Source organism: Gasterosteus aculeatus, chromosome 1 (assembly GCF_964276395.1).
Source record: "Gasterosteus aculeatus chromosome 1, fGasAcu3.hap1.1, whole genome shotgun sequence".
Classification (NCBI taxonomy): Eukaryota; Metazoa; Chordata; class Actinopteri; order Perciformes; family Gasterosteidae; genus Gasterosteus; species Gasterosteus aculeatus.
This window is the reverse complement of record NC_135688.1, coordinates 10,628,671-10,650,025: the sequence shown is the minus strand read 5'-3', so window position 1 is coordinate 10,650,025 and position 21,355 is coordinate 10,628,671. Positions and strand designations below refer to the sequence as shown.

At 42.8% G+C, this 21,355-nt stretch overlaps 1 protein-coding gene across 1 annotated transcript; it reads left to right on the top strand.

Moving 5' to 3' along the window:
- The first annotated feature begins 5,033 nt into the window (after positions 1 to 5,033).
- On the top strand, positions 5,034 to 16,161 carry capn12 (calpain 12). The gene is made up of 22 exons (XM_040188263.2): positions 5,034 to 6,490; positions 6,990 to 7,059; positions 7,813 to 7,931; positions 9,758 to 9,891; positions 10,022 to 10,193; positions 10,267 to 10,350; positions 10,937 to 11,022; positions 11,111 to 11,188; positions 11,757 to 11,923; positions 12,006 to 12,229; positions 12,328 to 12,339; positions 12,411 to 12,490; positions 12,843 to 12,965; positions 13,358 to 13,394; positions 13,474 to 13,545; positions 13,641 to 13,686; positions 13,993 to 14,054; positions 14,721 to 14,789; positions 14,890 to 14,968; positions 15,093 to 15,209; positions 15,597 to 15,649; positions 15,742 to 16,161. Exons 1-22 carry the CDS (start codon positions 6,290 to 6,292, stop codon positions 15,766 to 15,768), a joined length of 2,112 nt encoding a protein of 703 aa, XP_040044197.2. The 5' UTR covers positions 5,034 to 6,289; the 3' UTR covers positions 15,769 to 16,161.
- Positions 16,162 to 21,355: the final 5,194 nt, after the last annotated feature.

The window sequence follows — 21,355 nt, the reverse complement described above, 5'->3', positions numbered from 1 at the left end:
ACAGCGTTTGAAACTATTTCGGAGTATCTTTTCTCACCAGGATGTTGTCTTAGGCAGAGTGGGTCATTTCTCTGAGGACCACAGTCAGCGCTGAGTTATTAATTTTTAATGTGAGTGTTTGGATTAGGGACCCTCACTCCTTGTTTACATCCTTGTGATGTTGCTGGCTTTGTCTAGAGACAATGTAAATTTTATTTTGTGTCTGTGTGAGTGTATTTTTGCGTTGGTGTCAGTCCTCATGCAGTTTGTAAGCTGGGTGCAGCGCGCTGCGACGGGACGCGGGTCTCTCTTTGAGGAGGGCCAGTTTGGTTATTGAGCTGGGTCGGTGTCAAGGGGTTGAGATAATTGCTGACTCCATTTTAAGGGCATGAAAACCTCAGCACCAGCATCTCCGGGCCTTACCCCCCCCCCCCCCCCCCCCCTTAATGAAAATGAAGTTGTATGATCCCTCTAGCTCATTAACAGCAGGTCTTTTAATGAGGTTTCAACAGGGTGGGGGGCTGGGTGGATGAAGAGGAGTGGGGTTGGATGGGGTAGGGGGTTATTGCACCAGATGCACACACGCCCACTCCTACCAATTACCATTGTGCTACAGAGAAAAACAAGGAAGTGGAGAACGGAGCCCCTCAGACACGGATGAGTCGGTTTGTCTGTCGTCCTCCGCAGAGACGGAAAAAACGAGGAGGGGGGACGGTACAGGTGACAACCTCTCTCCCTCTGGTGAACCCTGCCCTCCCTTTCGGTTGGGCGCCAAAGCAAGCGCCATTTGGTGCTCGAATGGACCCAATTATGTAAGGTAAGGTGAGACGCGGGGAAACGGCACTGTAGCCCCTAGAGCAAGTGGATATCTGTCCCACGTCCCAGAGTGCCCTTTGTCTTCCTGCAGTCCACACCTCTGAGGCGGCGTCGGGCCCTGTGCGGGACAATGTCGGCCGCCTATCGCAACGTGAAGAGGTCCTAATGTCTGCCAATAGGAGGGCCCGTGTGTGTTTTCCAGACCAATGGCGGCCCTGCGGGCAGCAGTAGCTTGGACTTTGAGATTTAATGGTTGTGTTTCGACTCCACAGAGAGAACTTTTGTTGGTCTTGAAGTTGGGAGAGGCCACTTCAGGAGAAAGACGCAGCAGAGACGGTTACAGCAAATTTAAATAAGCTAAACACACTTAAACAACTCTTAGTGACACAAAATTAGATATTTCTTTGTAAAGCGCATTTGGGATTTTGGTTTTTGTAACATACTTAATTTGGTGCTTTAGAATCTAAATACTATAAAATTTAGTTAAAAGTGAGAAATAGCCTTTTTATTTAAATAATCCGTCAATTTACTGACATCACACACAACAATCCAGATTTTTGGATTAGGACTCCACCAAAAGTAACTTTGCCATAGTCTCATTCATAACATGGTGTTAAAGAAAACATGCTGGCGGCCTCCTGCATCATCTTTAGACACTTAAATGGAATGACTGAGGCATCTCACTGCTCGACCTTGTGGTGCTTAGAGACACAAAGCCCAATTTTGTGTCAGTATAGTGGCAAAATCACAAATTCAGATTAAATGTAAGGTGATTAACTCTGGAAATGCTCACAACAAAGGGAATGTCAGAGCTCTGTGTTTGCTTTCCTACAGGGCAGGCCTGTGGCCATAAGAGGCTCTCACTTATGTATGAGAAGATTGTGCTTTATCATGGAAAAAGCCAATTAACTGGGATTTTTTAATTACATTTCTCACGGCGTACTGTGTGCAGCCTCCAATCGTCTATGCCGTCCCTGTCCTGTTGTCCTCGCTATACCCAGAATAGTTGAGGAGAAGAAGACCGTGGCGGAGGATTAAATCATCTCCAGGGCCGGCTGAGACGGGGATAACAAGAGAGAGAAAGATGCATTTGGGAGTGATCCGAAGAAACCGCAGGACTCCCCCTCCGCTCTTTATCCTCGCACAGTTCCCACAATCCCCACCTTTTCTCACCCATCCCTCATCCCGCAATGACCGCAGAGTGAAATCTGAACCCTGGAATTATACCCACTTCACCTTTTCTCCCGCACCCTCCCCTCAGCACCCTAACCTTCAACAGTTAAGAGTGAGGGAGGACGCGTTGAGGGGCAACGCGAGCCCAGTGCACCTCTGTGCAGTTCAACGCCTTCGTACAACGAGAGGAGGGAAAGACAAGGAGGCCTCAATCTTATAAGAGGGGAAATAATGTCACTGAGCACCAGAGTCTCAGTCCAGCTGAGTTTGAGTACGAGGAAGCATTGATGAGCGTGCAGTGAGGTGTTTTAAAAACAAAAGAGAGGAACTTCAATGATTTCTCTTTTGTTCACAGCGGGAGGCAGTGTTACATCAAACAGGCAGATAATGATGGTGAAAATACATTTAAAAACAAACCTAAATACAGCATTTCCCAGAGTGAAACCCACGGGCTCCTTTTTACCCCAGAAGTTATTGTTGCAAAGATTGCAAAGACCGAGTGTGGTAAACACGTAAAGGAAAATAGGCACTCGTCCCCATTGAATACAATACCTCTTTATATAAACCAAACTAGCTCTGTGAGAGCGATCCCACTGTCTGAAATCAGCTTTGTTTACAACCCTAGTCCCAACTAAACAAAGTGTCTTCCAGTAGATTTTAAATAAGAGCATAACTTTCTTGTAAATTTACAATACAACGGAATATGATATCATGTTTCATGTTGCATTATATACAATAAGATACAGTACAATACATTTAAATTGTACACAAAACAATGAGATATGATACAATTATTCTTTGTGGGGCTTAACTAAATTTTCTTATGAATGAAAATTGGTTTTGCTTCCATTTTTGTTTCTGCATGACAGACAGAGCTGTTTCACAACCACTTTTTGAGTTAAGCGTCTTCCTAAGATCAGATAGTAGTTAGTTGTCTGTCTGACCAGTTTGTGGGATAACAAAAGACCCCGCGTAGCATAATCGCACAGCACTGTTGTCTTGGTGTCTGAACGGGGCCTCTGACATGGATTATTGACCTGAATACTGCAAATAGGTGATTTTTACACCACATCCTGTTTACAGACAAGTTATACCTGCAGTGTATTGCTCATATATATATATATATATATATATATATATATATATATATATATATATATATATATATATATATATATATATATATATATACACATAGAGAGGGTGAGGGAGGGAGAGAGCTTCAAGGCTAAACAGAAGTGCAGCAGATCACAACCTTAAGAAAATGGCGAGATGAGGGGAACAAACATCTGCCGGCTCAAACACTTTCAGACAAACTGTTCCTCAAACGGCTGCCGCTCTCTTTGTCTTTCATAAACACACACACGCACGCATGCACGCACACACACACACACGCACGCACGCACGCACGCACGCACGCACGCATACACACACACCCACACACATCTCTTGCTGCACCTGGTGACCCTCCTTGTCAACCTCACAGTTAGTCAGTTCCTCTGGTAATTGCACATGCACAGGCAAACAAATGTATTCAGGTCAGGCAGTTTGGTTTGTTGTCCAGCCAAGAAATGTCCAAAAATACAGGAAAAACTTGGTTGACAACCTTCCGTCCCCTCCTCCCTCCCTTTACACGCTCACATCTCCTGGGTCAGAGGTGTTACCTGCTAGCGCGCATAGTGAGGTCATGAGGTAGAGTTCAGTCACATGACAGGGGAAAATGCTTTCATGTGTCTGTCCCCTGCGGGCCGGAGGCCAGGTGAACTGAAGCCTCTAAGCGCGTCTGCACAAATATCCGCCGTCACACAGCTTATTAAGGTCTTTACCTTCAGACGTTGCATTTATACAAATGATCCTGGAAGTTACCCTGATGCAGGCAAAGTGACAGGTACTCATTATGCTGGAGAATGAATCCATTGGCGTTGTATTCATATATCTTCCATTAAAGTCAAGTTGAGTAGATAAAGTACCATAAAATGGGAATAAATGCTGTGAAAATACAATCATGTTCTTACGCATGGAAGCAGAAACAAAGGATGTATACTGGTTACTTACTGCCCTGCCCTAAAAACCAGCAGCAACCAATAAAGCTTCCATTTGACATTAAACATAAATTACATTTAAAAAATCCATAGAAACATTGCCTTAAGAACACTATGGGAAAAAAACAGAGAATCTCAAGATGCAAGCAGTTTATTTCTAATGAAGATAAGGTGACAGACATCACACAATGAGTAGGAAGATATGGAAGATCTATTAGTGACATATTCCGTTGGCCTCTCCTCGGCGTTGCTGGTTATCTTCTGGTCCAGTCACTGCCGGCGCGACTTGAGTGATTGGGCAGAAAACGAGCCGGGACAAAGCCGGTTAACCGGCGGGGAGAGTGAGAGGGGCCCGGGGGCCGCTGCTGCCGGGGTCGTGGGATCAGAGCAGGTCATGGAGGTGTGGGAGTGTCTGCTCAGCCCTCTGACCTTTGTCGCCGAGGCTTCCTAATCCCGTCCTCAAAGAGCAAACGGACATAATGGAGAGCCAATGAATGGAGTTAAATGGTGACCATTAGACGGATCTGTGTCGCTATTCTTCTTGTTTGTTTAGTCCCGGTCAGTCTCACGTTTTCAGTGTAATCAGGCGTATGATGGAGGGACGCCTGGAGATGCCTGGAGAGGCCCGCAAACCGTTTATTGGAAATGGATAATATAATGAGTGACAGACAGAAGGGAGGGAGAGAGAGAGAGAAAGGAGGGGGACGGTAATTGGAGGTCCTCTTCAGATCATTTCAGTCCCAATGAGAGTTTGTACGCGGTCTAGGATGCAGCCAAGCACCCCTTCCGAAAACGGTTTCTTCATTCACAGCAAAACAATCCTTCTGAATAGCCTATTAAACCCAGTATATGTTGTATGACTGGCAACAACTTTTAAAAATCCATCAATTAGATGAGATGGGTTTTTTTCAAGGTAATTGCAAGTGTTGTAAATAGGACAAAAAGAAGAAAACCGCAAAACAAAGAAAGAGTTGTGTTGGAAAATGTTCAAACAATGGTTCTCGATTGGCATGTTTTTGTGGTTTGTTTACTTTATTCAGGGTACAACATCATAGTTAAGCATGAATAATAGATCAAATGTAAACCATTAATTAGAACAATGTTCCGGTTGCCAGGTTGTAAAACGGATCCGTCTTTTGAGTCGTTAGAATCTCACTATATAATAAGCCATGGAACTATAAAGTAATACATGTAAATATGTTCATCATTTTGGTAACTTATCAGTACAGTCTAAGGCTTGTTGAAGCACTCCGAGGAACCAAAAAGCTAATAAACAATACTAATGGTTCTGTTAAAGGAAAACATATATTCATGACCTGGCAACCAAGGACTTGCTCTATGGCGTATGAGTGATTAAAATCAAATAAACATTATTATTCCACTGTCCACTGCAGTAGCTACTATGAACACACTAATGTGAAATCACCTTTACTTTAGTAAATAAACATTGTAAACATTGTTTAAGCCTCTTTATAACACGAAGCCTCGTCCTTTAACGCCTTATGTTGGAAAGATGTTCAATCCTAGCATTATATATAGGAAAATATTAAATAAATACAAATCCAACAACATCCATAAAAGTGGACGGGTGTATCAACATTTTATCAGCTCCTCTTTCTTCTAATATACAATTATAATCCAAATGATGAGCACAGACAAGTTTGTAAAACCTCCAATGAAAGCAGATTATAAGGTATCGTCTATAGATGACACAAATATATCTGACGTGCTTCATTTCTTATAATGAAATGTGTTATTTGCTGTGTGCTTATTCTCTACATCAGTATCGGTGTGGTTCTATCAGTTAGTTATTGCCTTTCTCCCCACCTGCTTGTTTACAATATAACAATCATCACCACCACTACCACAATTTACACTACAGGCCTCTATCGACGGTCGATGTGTGGAGCAGACCGACACCTAGCGGCACCACGACGCCTCTCTCCTCCGGTCCACTCTGGATTCTACAGAAAACCACACTAAGTCCTAAGTGCTCTAAAGTCCCGCTTCTTGAGGGCCCAATAACAGCTTTTTGAAGAAGCTCGTTGCCTCCGACTGGATGATAAATCAGAGAGGATGAAAGAGGCTGTTGGCACCGTGTCATTACTCCCGACTGCAGCTCTCGGCGGCCCGCGGCGCTCGGCACACCTCTCTCCGGTGTGGGCAGAGCCGGGGAGGTGCTCCGGGTGTCCCCCACGGTCCGCGTGCTGGGTGTGCGCTTCGATCTGTATTTAAGAGACGGCTGCTCGGACCAAGTTGACTGCGGATCCATTGGCAGCATGGCGACCGACAAGGATTCAACCCCGGGCTCCATCGCGAACCCGATCAAGTTCATGGATCAGGACTTTCAGACTCTACTGGAGAAATGTCTGAAGTCTCGAACATTGTTTGCTGATCCCTGCTTCCCCCCCCAACAGACCTCCATCGGTATGCCGGAAGATCCGGATCCAAAAAAGGCGATCAAGTGGCGGCGACCCAAGGTACCCGTGCGCGTATCGTGCCAGATGCTGGCCAGATGTTGCATGAAGTTTCGTATTCTTTATTTAAACGATTTAACATTTTAAGGTCGAAACTAATTATTAATAGTGTCATGTCACAACTTCCTGCATGTCCAAAACAAAAAACGACTGTATATATTTGGAAAATACGCTGTTGATTTGTTAAAGCTAATTCTGCTTCAACTAACTATACTTGACGTGTTTTAGTTATCTCCAAGCCAGAAGTGTTGATATATTCAATAGTCACATATTACATCTAGAAATATTGAAGATATTGTGTATAAGTGTATAAACTGTATGAATTTTAGGATTTAAACTTTCTTTTTTTAAATATTTTATTTGTATCCCTGTAAATGACCTGGTCAATAATATAAGATTTGAAATCATCACATTTGTTCATTTGTTTATTTTAGTATAAAAAATGAAACTATGAAATGTGCCCACTGTGCACATTGTGCTCACATTCACACTCCGTCTGAAGGAAATTGGTGTGAACGCTGTGTTTGTGGAGGACACAATTGGGACAACTGACATCTGTCAGGGCCAACTGGGTGAGTACCAGGAGAACTTCTTCCTCCCCTTTCCTCACCTCATCTCTCACCGGAATGTGAAAAGTGGGTGTGTTTCACGCTGAATTGTCTTAAACTGGCATTGCGCAACATCCTCGAAAAGTAATACTTACAAAACTAAAAGCTGCAAAAGCCCTTCTTGCTGTTCAGTTTATTTCTATTTATCTTGATGAAATGCAGTGACTTCATAGCACAATGGTCCCCGGGGGACAAAACTCCAAACACACAGTGAGGGGGAGAGAGAGGAGTGTTCCCTAAACCCCCGAATCTGCAGGGGTCCAGACGTCATCATGACAGCCCACCGACTCTGCTTCAAATCTGTGTGGTTCAGTGTGTTTCTCGTTTGTGGTGAACTAGAACAAAATTTTCTTCACAACGACAGGCGTTCCTTCCTCCTTTGGTATTTCTAAATGAATGTGTCATGTCACCATAGCAAAATATGTTGGTTAATCTTTTGTTACCAGTCTTCTTTTTCTTCTTCTTGCTCCATGCTGGAGTTTGAGATTCTCCATTAAACTCTATCTAAGGTGTTTTACAGGAGTTTTAAAGATGTTTTGCTGCAACATTTCCAGCTGGTTGCCATTGCAGAGGAATGTGTTTCAGTACACGTATGTGCAAGAGAGAGAGAGACAGAGAGAGCTTCCCGTGTCCTAAAAGCAATCATTACGAAACACTCTGAATATTTTTTAAATGTGTCCGTGCAAGCTTTGTATGTTTTTTGTTGTTGTTTATCAGGTAACTGTTGGTTGCTAGCAGCCCTGTCCTGTCTCACCATGCACCCCACCCTCTTTGAGAAGGTGGTGCCCCCCAACCAAAGCCTGTCGAAGAGCTATGCAGGGATCTTCCATTTTAGGGTAAGATATAAATCACAGAACCTCTGACTTCCTGCCTTTTTGCATAATGAGTGAGGTTGCCAATTATTCCTCCAATCAATGTGTACCTGCTAGCCACACACTGTTATTACGCTCAAATGTATCATTGTAGCTTGATCTCATCTCTCGCCCCATCAGAAGTCTCGACATACTTGATATTCTACAAAGAATCAGGAATCAGGAAACATTTATTACCAAAATATGTCAAACATACAAGGAATTTGTCTTGGCGGTTGGTGCGCGACAGTAGACAGTGTGACAATAGACAACAAGACAGCAGTGCACAAGTAATAAAATAAAGTAAAATGAAATGTTAATGCTATGGGTTAGTAGAATGAGGCTATGGGTTAGTAGAATGAGGCTATGGGTTAGTAGAATGAGGCTATGGGTTAGTATAAAACAAGGGAATAAAGTTAAAGTTAAAAATTTAAAATATTAAAAAAGTAAAAAAAATATTAAGCATAAAGTGCACTAGCGAACAAGTAACAAAGTGACGACAAAGTGATAAATTACAGTTAAAGTGACATGTGCAGTGTGAAGGGGAGTGACCGGTGGAATGTTATAGTCAGTGGGGGACCGGGCTCTGTTGATGAGCCCGACTGCCGACGGGAAGAAACCAAAGCCACCAACCCGACCAAGAGCTGTGCACGGTACACATAGAGAACCTGGTCATACTTCATTTGGCCTTTTGTTAAACATTAGAACTCTCTGCATCTGACACACAATTTGATGTGGTGAAGCTTTAAATACTGTTTTCAAGGGCATTAGGGACAGGCTTATAACCTACACAGAAGAAACATCTGTCTAACAGTTAGACGTGTCAATCGTGTCAACGCAGACAGCTGGATATTGATGTTTTGTACAGCTTCTGCTCAGTGGTTCGTTTGCCCCGGAGCTTTTGACCTGTAGAGACTGTTAGGGAGAATGTGACATGACGTGACAAGTAGGATGGGAGGACTGGGAGCTCATTCGAGGCTGATGGGAGAGCAGTCCAGACATGCAGGTAGTCACTACCCCTGGGAAACACACACACACACACACACACACACACACACTCACAGAACTATGAAAGGCCAGTGCAGGCCTGCTCTAAGCTGCTGAGTACACACAGATACTCGGTACAGTACACACCCCTAGTCATTAACACCAGCTGCCTTTGGAGATGGTTTAATAAACAGAATCCAGGGAACAAAGTGTTTATTTAGCTCCTACTTTAAAGGACTATTGTCTTCAGTCAGTTCTGATCGATTAAAAAGGTTATGTTTATGATTCGCGTGATATATTTAGTATCACATGCTTCGATAAGATGCGTTTATGTGTGTGGCAACTTTCAGCATCAAGATAATTTAAAGTGATTTATGTGTGAATGTAGGACATGTATATTGTAACGTCAGGTAATCAGTAAACTGGGCCAAACGTTGGGTCAACATATCTACAGGCGCATGTGACTCATAGAATCCTGTAATGTTCAAAGTTACTTAATCTTGCTTTGAAGAGTCTTAAATTATTACAACAACAATTGGTCCGTTATGAAAGGGTAGCTCCAGAACCCACAACCAGAAAAGCTGGTTATTGTAGTGTTTAAGTAAAAATCAGATACATTTTGCAGGAGTTGGTGGAGACCAAACGCAGAGCTAAAAGAAAGTTAGTATTGCAGCGTAGAAGAAGTAAAAGGGAAGTATTCAGGACATGAAGTTCCGGCCTTCGATCCACGTTGTCTTCCTCCTCGTTATCGCTTCCTTCTGATTCATTCCTCCGTGTCTGTTGCTCTGTTCTCACCATCCCTCTCCCTGTGCGCCCCTGTGCAGTTCTGGCAGTATGGTGAGTGGGTGGAGGTGGTTGTGGACGACAGGCTGCCAGTACGCGAAGGCCGTCTGCTCTTCAGCTACTCTCACACCCGCAACGAGTACTGGAGCGCCCTGGTGGAGAAGGCCTATGCCAAGTCAGTTTCCACTACCGAGCATATGTTTCTGGTTGGCAATGTCTGAGATCACCCTTTTTCTCTGTGCGTTTGTGTGCGTGTAGCTACGGTGATTGGATACAAACACTCTTTCTCACCTCACCTCATGCAGGTTAGTTGGATGCTACGGAAGCCTGAAGGGGGGCAACATTTCCGAGGGAATGGAGGATTTCACAGGAGGAATCGCGTACTCGCTGCAGGTCTCGTCTCGTGCTCCTCAAGTCCTCTGGAGGTCTCTGACAGCCGCACTGTCTCGAGGGAGCCTGCTCAGCTGCTTCATCCAGGTACGAGAGTTCATGCCGCACAAAGACGGACGCAACTTCAGAACCACACGAGTCGCTCCCTTTGTCTTCACAGGCCAGCAGCAACCCCGAGGTCGGTAAAGTGACCGGAGACGGGCTGGTTAAGGGCCACGCTTACGCCATCACCGACAGCGACAAGGTCAGTACGACACAGAGGCAACACGACAGCGTTATTTATTCATTTATTGTTGTCATTGCGTGGTTTTACTGTGCATTTTGTTACTGCAATGATCACTGCCTCCCCAGAGACCATAACCTGAAACCCTGTTAGGTATTTTCATGAGAAACAGATGTAATTCATTGTTAAACCATCTCTATGAAATGCTGTCTAATGTCCTTTAATAATTTAAATATTTAAATCTGATCCCATCTCATCCAAACTATACTAATATCATCTAATTGAATGTAATCTTATTGTCCAATGGAATTGCATGTCATGTTATTCCATTTAATCTCATCGGTTTCATGGTAATAAAAATTAAAAATCCAATTGGGTTGAAATGAAATTGAATTTAATCTCACCATCCATCTCTATACTGACCTAATCTAATCATATTTCTTCAGTAAACAAAATATCTCTTAGCACAAAGTCCGTTGGCAGATGTACTGGAGCTTTTGATTGTATCACGTAATCTTCTTCTGCAGATTTTATTTGAATTGTTTTAAAATTGTGATTGAAAACTTTACCTTGTTGACACTTCGTTTCTTCTCTCTTCACTTTTCAGGTAACAAAAGCGTCGGATGAGACGTTGTTGCTGAGGCTGAGGAACCCCTGGGGCTTTGTTGAATATCGAGGACCCTGGAGTGACGCGTGAGGAAGCTTCCTGTTTATGCACTTTGTGTACACGGGGAAAGAAAGAGCACTCATCAGGTTTCTCTTTGTATATGTGTGACTGCAGGAGTAAAGAGTGGGATGACGTGGTCAAAGAAGAGAAGGAGAGGATTGACCTGAAACAGAAAGAAGATGGAGAGTTCTGGTTTGTGCTAAAAAATAAAAAAAAACTCACAGAATATAAAGTATACAAATACTTTTTTTATATTAAATTGCTAATACTACTCAGTGAAAGTGCTCCATCACATTAAAATACACACTTCACATCACACTAAAATATTACTCCTGAAAACTTATATAAAAACATAATCAGCTAAGTTGTAAAGTCAAAGTAAAAGTAACCATTCTGTTCATATTTTACTTTTATATTTTTCATTTACGATGATTAATTAGATTAATATGTCTGTTGTATTAATGTGTATGCCACATTTTACCGCTGTCTTTTACTCCTTATTTAATGTTGGCTAGTTGAATCTACAGCAGGTTTAATAAAATAATTGGGTTTGCAGCAGTAAAGTATTCATGAGCTCAGAGCCCTTTTTTCATCTTTATGACAGTTTATTTCAGTTGATCTAAATTATTTAAATACTGCAATAAGTAGAAGGATACTAAAGTAGTAACCGAATATTTCCGGTGTGGTGCAGTGAAAGATGCAATAGTAGCTGCTATTCACGCACGATAAGGTCTCTGATGTAATTGAGCCTCTCCATCAGGATCAGCGCTGAGGACTTCAGCAGGCTGTTTAACGTTGTGGAGCTCTGCAGTGTGAATCCTGACAACCTGGAGGACCAAAACATCGCCCTAAATACCTGGAGTATCAGTGAATATAAAGGATGTTGGGTTTCGGGGAGCTCTGCTGGCGGTAGCTCCAAATACACCCGTATGTTTCTAAATTTGTTCTTGTATGTGCAAAAGCTAACCTTTTAATAATTAATCAATTTGATCAATTTGTTTCCCTGGAGAATCGTTCTGGAAGAATCCTCAATTCCAGTTGGATCTCACGCAGCACGACCGGGCGGAAGAGGACAATCAGCATGATGATGGGTCGAGAACCCCGCAGGAGAAGAGAGCAGAGAAAGAGAAGAGCAAAGCCAAACAGTGCACCGTGTTTGTGGAGCTGCTGCAGAAAAACCGCAGGAAGAAGACTCAAGCCGACTTTCTTCACATCGCTTTCCACATCTACAAGGTCACATTTACTTTGTTTAATTACTTATTGATTTATTGAACATTGTGATCATTTTCTAAATAAGCTCACACCCGTCTCCGTTTCTTCTTTTTTTGCAGGTTCCTTCTGAGGTGAGTATCTCATGAGTTATAGTTTGTACATAGTGGTACATAATAAGAACTTGATCATTTTCCTCATTCAGCTTAAGGGTGTGTGTCTGAGAGGAGACTTCTTCAGGACAAATTTCCCCGTGGGTTCTTCTGGAAAATATGAGGCTCAGAGGTAAAAGACCATCGTAAAAAAATGCTGTATAAGTATTCATTCAACAACCTTTTCACAAATGTGGTTCTGATGCTTTTACTTTGAAGGGACTGTAGAGCATAGTAAAACATTCTCATTCCACGTTACCGGTGCACTGAATCGAGTGTTGTTATTCGTTATATTTGTACCTCAAGGGTTTCAGTTATTTTATTTATCTGGTAATACAATTTAAATATTATCAAATGGAATTATAATAATAATTATAATACGTCCAGGGAGGAAATAAACAACTGTTGCGCATGACTAATAGGGGCAGCTTTTAAACACATAAATCTTATTGTTTTCCCAATAATGAATTTGCTTTGTGCCTCAGGGGTTCGTGGAGGGAGATGCAACTGGACCCGGGGAACTACATCCTCGTGCCCTCCACCTTCCAACCCAACCAGCCAGGAGAATTCTTTGTCCGCATTTTCTCCAAAACTGGAAACACTCTGGGGTGAGATAGAGGGGATTTTTTTTTGAAGTGATTCCAAAAGACGACGAAAAATCAAGAGACCTAGTCTATGTATAAGATATGACGCCCTATGTGTGGCTGATTAGAACTACTCAGGTTGCAGTTTGCACATGAACATTCTGTCTCGTGAGCATAAGTGGGTCGTCGTGGCGCAGGGGGTAGAGAGGGGTGTGCTGGGAACCACAGGGTTGGTAGTTCGAGTCCCGGCTGCCCCATGTCCCATGTCGAAGTGTCCCTGGACAAGACACCTAACCCCTAAGTGCTCCCTGGGCAAAATGTAAAAGCCATGGGTTAAAAATGTAATGTAAGTTGCTTTGGATAAAAGCGTCAGCTAAATGTAATGTAATGTAATAAGAATAAACTTTGTGTTCCAGGACTCAGGACTTCACCTGTTCCTCTAGCTTCCTTCAGGTGAGTTCAGTGTTTTTCGTCCGTACACGTTAAAAGGGCAGCCAATAGCGGCTTAGAATACCGTGCGTCTCGTTTGCAGGTCATGGCTACTCCTCTCTCCCTGGAAGATCAAGAGAGAGTTAAGAAGACTTTTGATGACGAGGCTGGCGCAGTAAGAAATCCTCATCATTGTTTCACGTTCATTCTTTTTTAAAAAGAGTAAATTTGGAGCAATTGGTTTTCTGATATCTTGTTTCTCTCGCACAGGATGAAAGACTGAACCCCAAGGAGCTCATGAAGCTGTTCAACACAGGTTTACTTCCGTATATCAGTTCTTTATGTTTGGGCTGCATCTAAAAAAGACAATTCCAGCCATAAATACCAGCTATAGCCACTAGATGGGAGCAAGGTGACAAGTGACAAGTTCCCTCAAAAGTTGGTCCAGGGGAGTCACTGAGGTCAACAGTCTAGACAGAGGCTCAAAGCCGCAGTCAGAGTACATTTTAAGTAATACAAGTGACGACACTTGTCCTAACCTTCCCCTTTCCTCGTCTTAATCCAATTAAACCAGTATTTTCCTTCTCCGCATCAATCTGTGCCTTTCTTCCTGTGATCACAGCTCTTGAGAAAGATTACCATCTGCCACTGGATACATGCAGACAGCTCATCTTCGGAGAGGCTGTATCCTTTAATATACTTGACTGTCTTGACTCCTTGTATTTAAGGAGCCCTGTTTACCTTGTGCTGTGCATATGTCTTTCTCACCAATAGTTAAAAAACGTTGTTAAAATCTCCGTTGACCTCTGCTACTGATACATAGATTCAGATGTCGGGACGTGCGCGCCCCAGGTGCAGCACGCCTCTGCTACCATCTACTGAACAACATCAGTAATTTTGCCGACAAGAGTTGTTTGCAAAGAGCCCAGAGATTTTAAAAGACAAAGACCCTGCTGCCATCTGGCAACCGATATCCACGTGTCAGCTGCTTTATCAACAGACCTCTGAGCAGCTTTTATGCTCCGGAGACTGCTAAATTCCCTCCCCACGTATCATCTTCTTGTATAACTCCTTGACTTGATTGAACCATATGCTCGTGCAATCAAAATGCAGTTTTCTGTACTATTTTTTAACTCAGTATTTGTGTGTATTGTGTATTTTCTTATCTAGCGAAATGGTAAAACAAACTCCATTTGGAGGAATCCATCCCAATAAACCGACGGTGTAACCTTGTAAAATGAGCAAGACTGACAAAGGGGTTCAAACCCCCGGTTGCGCCATTCTGACTCCCCGTTGTTTGGTTCCCTCATAACTTCTGTCCTGTTGAGGTGATCTTAACTCTGCTGGCAGACTAAAGGACGGTGCCGTCTCAGCCGGGAACAAACAGGAACCCTGCTGTCCACTCTGCGCCATCTGCAGGTGCAGCTCTGTGTGTGTCTTTGTGTGTTAATGTGTTAAAGACAAAAATAGATGGAGGGTGGGGTCATCGTTTCTTATTCTTATGCTACTTTCTTTTCAGACCATCTTCTTACAGTTTGATGAGGACTCTTCTGGGACCATGAGCCCCTTTGAGCTCAGTGCAGCGCTGCAAGCCGTTGGTGTGCATACACGCATGCACACACCCACCCACCCACACACACACACACACACATACAAACACACGCACACTGTGCTGGCTACAGGTGCTTGGCATTCACACCATCGCTCACCTCTGTTTTCCAGGGATGCAGTGTGATGGAAAGGTGTTGGAGCTGCTGTGTGAGCGCTTTGCATCTGGAGAGCTTCACATGCCTTTCCATAGCTTTGTGTCATGTGTCACCAGGATGCAGAAGCTTTTTGGTAACGGAATTGATGAATGTATTTGCAAATGACAAGGCAGTACCTTCTGTACTTTTTACTCTTTTTAGAATTCAGGACTGTTACTTGTAACAGTATTCTGTTAGATTTGAGTACTTCTTCCATCCCTACGACCAGGAGACTGTTAATGAAGCCTGTGATGTGAATGCGGCGGGCAAACATACATGTTACACGTGCAGCCTGTTGTTTAATTTTACAATTTGCTTTTATGTGTATTTGGACTATCTCCAAATATATTCAGGATACCTGTTAGAAGGTCTGCTTTGAAAATAAATACTAAACTTAATGCAGAATTTACCTAACGTAGAGCTTTTGCAGTGAGACTGAACGCCGTCATTCCCTCTCCTCTTCTCCTCCTCCTCTCCTCAGCTCTGTACCAATCAGAGACCAGTCAGGAGGTCAAAGACAGAGGGATCAACTCTGTGAGTATCTGACCAAATATGCTTTGATTAGTGTTCAAATACTGACATGGACAGCTTACTGGTTTTGCTCTGTTCACCTGTTCACTGTACAGTGGCTGCTTCAGTTCCTGGTGGTGTGAAGATGCTTTATGAAGAAGGTCTCCACATCTGACCCAGCTCACAGCATGCTGTTTATTATTAACAGCGGTGGTCTCGTTGATGCTTCGGGATGCCGTTGTTTTGTTCTGGCTTTATCCTTTTTATTCTCCTTCATCTGTATAGCCTTGATATAAGTGAAAGGTTCATGGTTTGGCTTCATTTTTTTTGTGCAGGATTGCACTTTGCATTGTGGTTGTAGAACATGAAACACGCAGAATAATTATAAATTAAAACAAAACAATTTAGAAAAAAAGTAGGTAAAAGTAGCACTTAGAAATAACAATTATATCCTAGATTATATTACATAATTTAGAAAAATATGCGTGTAATGCTGTAATGTCACTCCACTTGTAATAAAACAAATGCATTAATTATGTTAAAGGTGTCCTTATTTCTTAGTCCACATTATTACCTTTTTTCTCAAAATAATTACTTTGCTCTTCAGAATAAATGATGAAAAGGAAACTGAAAAATGATAAAGCTTACACATAACCTCAACAAGCCCGAGAGTTAACTCATCCCTTCACACACGAGCGCGCTCTGGGAAATATCTGTGCACGCACACGCAGTCAGAGCGAGCGCTGCCCGCCCAGCCGAGGGTGTGAGGTGTATGTCTCAGCAGCGCTGCACGCAGCATCTCTATTCTTATCGCACTGACGCCACGTAAAGCGTCAACATACACTCACCCCCTCCTCCAGCACGTTCCCTCTCTCCTGCCATCCATCCCTCACCCTTTCTCCCCCCTTCCTGTTCTCTCTAGTAACCGTCTGAGTCTCACAGTCTAAATCCTCCCGACGATGCTCGCTGCACACTCACACTATTCTACACATGCTGCTATTAATAGCGCCTCCGTTCACGCGTCTTCCTGTTCGTCGTTAGGCGACTACACACAGGTTTTTCTTCAGCAGCGGCCATCTGCATTTCTAATGGAGAGGATGAGCGAGCCGGGAAAGAGCAGTGGCGTCCGGCCTCTCCATCAACGCCTTCCACTTTACTGTCGCTGTGTAGGAGATCGATTGGTCAATCACCGTGGCCGCCACGTGGCTATCAAACCAGCTATCTTCACATTTTGACATGAGGATGGTCCCAAATGAAACAAAGTCAGATGATCCTCAAAGTGATTATAAGGATGAGATTTAGAGACACACCGAGCACCACACAACACTCACGCTTTGTTCGTTATGTTCACATTATGTTAGAAGACCACACATTGCATGTGATTGGATCTTGTGTTGTGGCGAGCGGACCTGCTCCTCGTCGACGCCAGTTTAGGGCCAATAGAAATATTTTATTTTATATCTAACAAGAAATACAAAATGTAATGTTTTTCCTGATGTTAGTCAGTTGTTCTTCCGGCCTGCGGGCCGACAGAACTGCTCCTGCCTTTGCAAACGCAGCGCTTATACTTGACCTGACAAAATACATCTACCAGAACGAGAGAAGTTGTTTGGCTGAATTTGTGCAGAATAACCCCAACCGGGCTACCAATTTTATTCACGATCTTTCACGATCCAAAAGGTACAAATGTGTAACTCTAACCCCAGTCAGCACATCCCCAGCAGCTTGTAGGATTTCCTCTCAGGACCATCCTTTTTTGGAGAAAATTGCATTGGAAAATATTTTAGTCTGGAACAAACCGGCGGACCAAAGATATCAATCTAAAACCACGCTGCTAGCATGATTAAAAAGGAGGATGATTAACTACACTTAATTTTTCTCTAATCTTAATTTTTCAAAGGAAGAGAAACGCGTCTGACCTACCAGAACATAAACATAATCCTGTTGACTTTCTCTTTCTGTTGATTCTTTTCTCCCACCCTTCCACCTGTTCTCTCCCTCCTGCTCCCCCAGCTGTCCTGTGGGACGTGACGATGCTCTGACAGGCCTGGCGTCTGCTCTTGGAGGTGCTGGTATTTCCGTAGCACAAGCGGCGGGGGCTGATACAGGAATAGTCACGGAGTTGTAGCCTGCAGTGTGGGAGTGGGATCTGTGGAGGCCTGTGATGGTTTGACAACTGTGAGATTTTAAGCCGGTGTGTAGACACAGGAGTTGGACCAGGGAGGATTGCGTAAGTCGGCTCCCTGGCAGCAAATTTAGCCTGGGCTCACTCACGCAGAAATACGATGAGCAGTGCAATCTCAGTCGTCAGAGCCCGGGTTATTTAAAGATGTGACTGTGTTAGTACGGGGCGTATTTATAGTGCGTGTTTTATTTACGAGCTGTGAAGATGGATAATTGGTGATGCAAAGAGCGACATTTGCATTACGGCAGCTCTCCCCTTCACTCTGCTCTCTGTTCCTCATCCGGCTGCGTCTGTATTTATGTCCCAAATGTGTCATGGTTGTCGACAACCAGGTGTTTTTCCTCTGTGCCAGCTCACTCAAGCTACTTTTTACTTCTTGCCCAACTTCACTTTATGAAGAAAATTGGGCTAATAAGAACATCAAAAGATGTTTGAGGTTAATTCGATTTTTTAGCCTTTTCTGTTTCCACAACATTGTACAGTAATTTCTGACGCAACTATTCAACCTTTTCTATACTGATAAAAAAACGTCTACACTGACATAGCTGATACCAGGCCTCCCTTTTCCCAAATTTAGAATCCTTATACCTGGATGTGTTGAATTCACAGGATCATTTTTTAAGCGTCAATGACATTGCCAAAGAAATTGCTGTGGACTGTTTACATAAGACAATCATCTTTAAACACGCATACTGTACCTTAAGGTAAAGACCCAAACTCAATTAAATTATCCAGTTGAGCAATTGTTGATTAAACAGTTGAGACTCTTCTGAATGTTACTCCTTCCTTTGTGATCTCTTGTTACTCATGAAACTTAAAACAGTCATTTGGGTAAAGAGGGGCCTCTGCTAACTTCTGCTCCAGCTGGTGACCCCTAACTCCTTTTTTAGAAACCTGTCGAGTGATGATACATCATTAAAACGATTTTAATGGGACATAACTTATTTATTTAGGTTATTTCTCTTTCTGTAACATTTGTGTGCTCAGCTTCTTTTGACAAAGTGATGTCTGAATGATGTGATTTAATTAGGATTTAACTGAATGGTGTAGAAAACATGGGACCGCACTACATCTTAAGCACCTTGATACCTTGTTTTGTGACGACCTCTATTTTGCTTACCTCACTGTTAATTGCATTTTTGTGTACGCACATGAGAGGAATACACAAAGACTGAGTCATATTATTTGCGTGTTCACGGCCAATAAAGGGATATTGTGCTTTTAAAAAGCAATTATATTAAAATACTGAACAATATGAATAATCATGCCCCACAAGGAGGCATAAACAGGTTGCCAACCCGTCAGAGTGCTGCCGTCGGTCATTCATGTGTTACTCAAATGCGCGATGACAAAAACATGTTTGAGATTCCACTCGCTAAACTCGAATGTCGTCACTGTGTGATGCTCGAGTTGTCGTTCAAGCACCTCATAATTGTTTACGTTGTTTACACAAAAAATAGCCTAGATACCTAGATAGATATAGGTGGATAGATGCCAAAGGAGAGTGGATGAGGAGCACTGTGTGGGCGGAGAAGGTCAGTGAGGTGAGGGAGATGCCAGGGACACACAGCGGTCTTAGTGACGTTTGCAGTGAGCACAGTCCTCTCTTCCACCCCCGTGTCTTTCTCTCGTTTCACGTCCCTCTTCCTCACCCACTCACTGAGTGGGGGGAATAATGAAGATGCTTCCGTGTTTCTTATCCAGTCTACTGAACTTAAAAGTTTATTGTTAAATAAAAAATGATCAATGGGTCGGGTCTAATTACCACAAATATTGTTGAAATTTGAAAGGTGCAGGTTGTATGATATACAGTATGTTAACAGATGAAAAAGTGATGTATTTGATCCTTAAATACTTTGTGATTAAAACGTACTTTTACTTTAAACTCAATAATGCACCAAAGTAAACCATGAAAACAAAACCTCCCGAATATGGGAACAGGTTTTACATTAGAAATATGTCCGATTTTTATAACAGTAATACTGTATATAATTGTTTAAATGTCATAGATACATTAAAAAGTAACTTTGGGTTGACACTTAGTTTTTTACCAAAATGACATTTTGAAATGCAGGACTTGTGTCTTAATTATTCCGCCCCTCAAATAATGGGATAACTTATATGTTACATGTAACAGGATTCGTGCATGCTTCATCATCGTCTGCAATCTAACCTCGCTGAGCAAAGAGCACAAAACTACTTACTTACTAACACCTGTGGCTTTCAGACTATGACGAGGTGGAATAATATGTTTAGAATGTAGAAAATGTGCATAGTGTTTAACACTGTATTCAACTCCCCACTCTGAACTCACTCTCCCTCTCCTTCTTGTCCGTGTGCCTCCATTTCTCTGGCAATCCGCCTCTCTGACTGGCAGCGAGCCCGTTGAAAGTAGGCTAGGATTGACGCTGTGCTTGTGTCTGACTCACAGAGAGCTGTGGACTGCTGAAACCCACTGATTGCATTTAACTTTAGGCGTTCGACTGCCATGCCGTGCGTGATACAATAGGGCCGCCCGCTCGGCTCTCTGCGCCTCGGTGCTGACGTTTCTGACGGAAAAGATGTCAATTCTTCTGACGCTGTGAACAATATTTAAAGATGATTATTTACAGAGACACCAAAATGAGAGACTCCTCCTATTGTTTGCACACTGGTGTGTTTGGGATGATAGCAAACAAATGGCCATTATACAAATTGTTGAACGGAAGTGTTTAAGAAGGCCAAATGGATGTAAATTGACAGTAGAGTTGCATTGTATTGTAATAAGAGGATCTCACAAACGAGATGACGTGAGAACATTTTTGTCTCAGAAGAGTCCACAACCAAAGCTATGACGCACGCTCAAACGTTTTACCTTCACCACCGTTCACTGTAAACGATGCCGTGCATGTGTGCGCTGTGTGGGTTCATGTAAACACACGAGTTCGCTATTTAACCGGAGAGTCGCGGGGATTTCACAGTATAAACACAAGTACATTCACGTAAACAAGACAAAGGGGAGCTGCTAGGGAGCTGTGTGCTGAAGCACGGAACAAGAAAAACTGGAAAGTCACACGTGTAAATAAAGTGTTAGAAAACACACTGAAAGGTGCATGTGAATTTATTTTTGCACTCAATATGAGTTTTGTGGTCCCACCCGTCGACTGAGGGGTCCTGATGGGGATGCCGTTCCAGGACATCGCATCTCGGTGGGGCAAAGCTTGTGTCTGCAGAAGAAAGTCAGGCAAGTAGTTCTTTTTTATTCAGGTGTCTCTGTGTTGTGTTCACAAAGGTCACAAGTATTATCGAATATGCTCCCTGCTGTATTTAAATGGTAAAAAATCTATGTGGACCACCATGGTAAAGAAGGAAATATATTTACCTATTTATGTGTTGCAGCTCTAACTTTAGGTCGGTGACTAAATGATAAGCATATCGAACGAGGAGGCTGGAAGCTCCTTGTTTTCTTTGACACTTTTATTTAATTTGTAACTTGGAATTAGATAATAAGACAATCCAATATCTTACAGTAAATGTGTGCATATTATATATTATCCTTGGGAGAA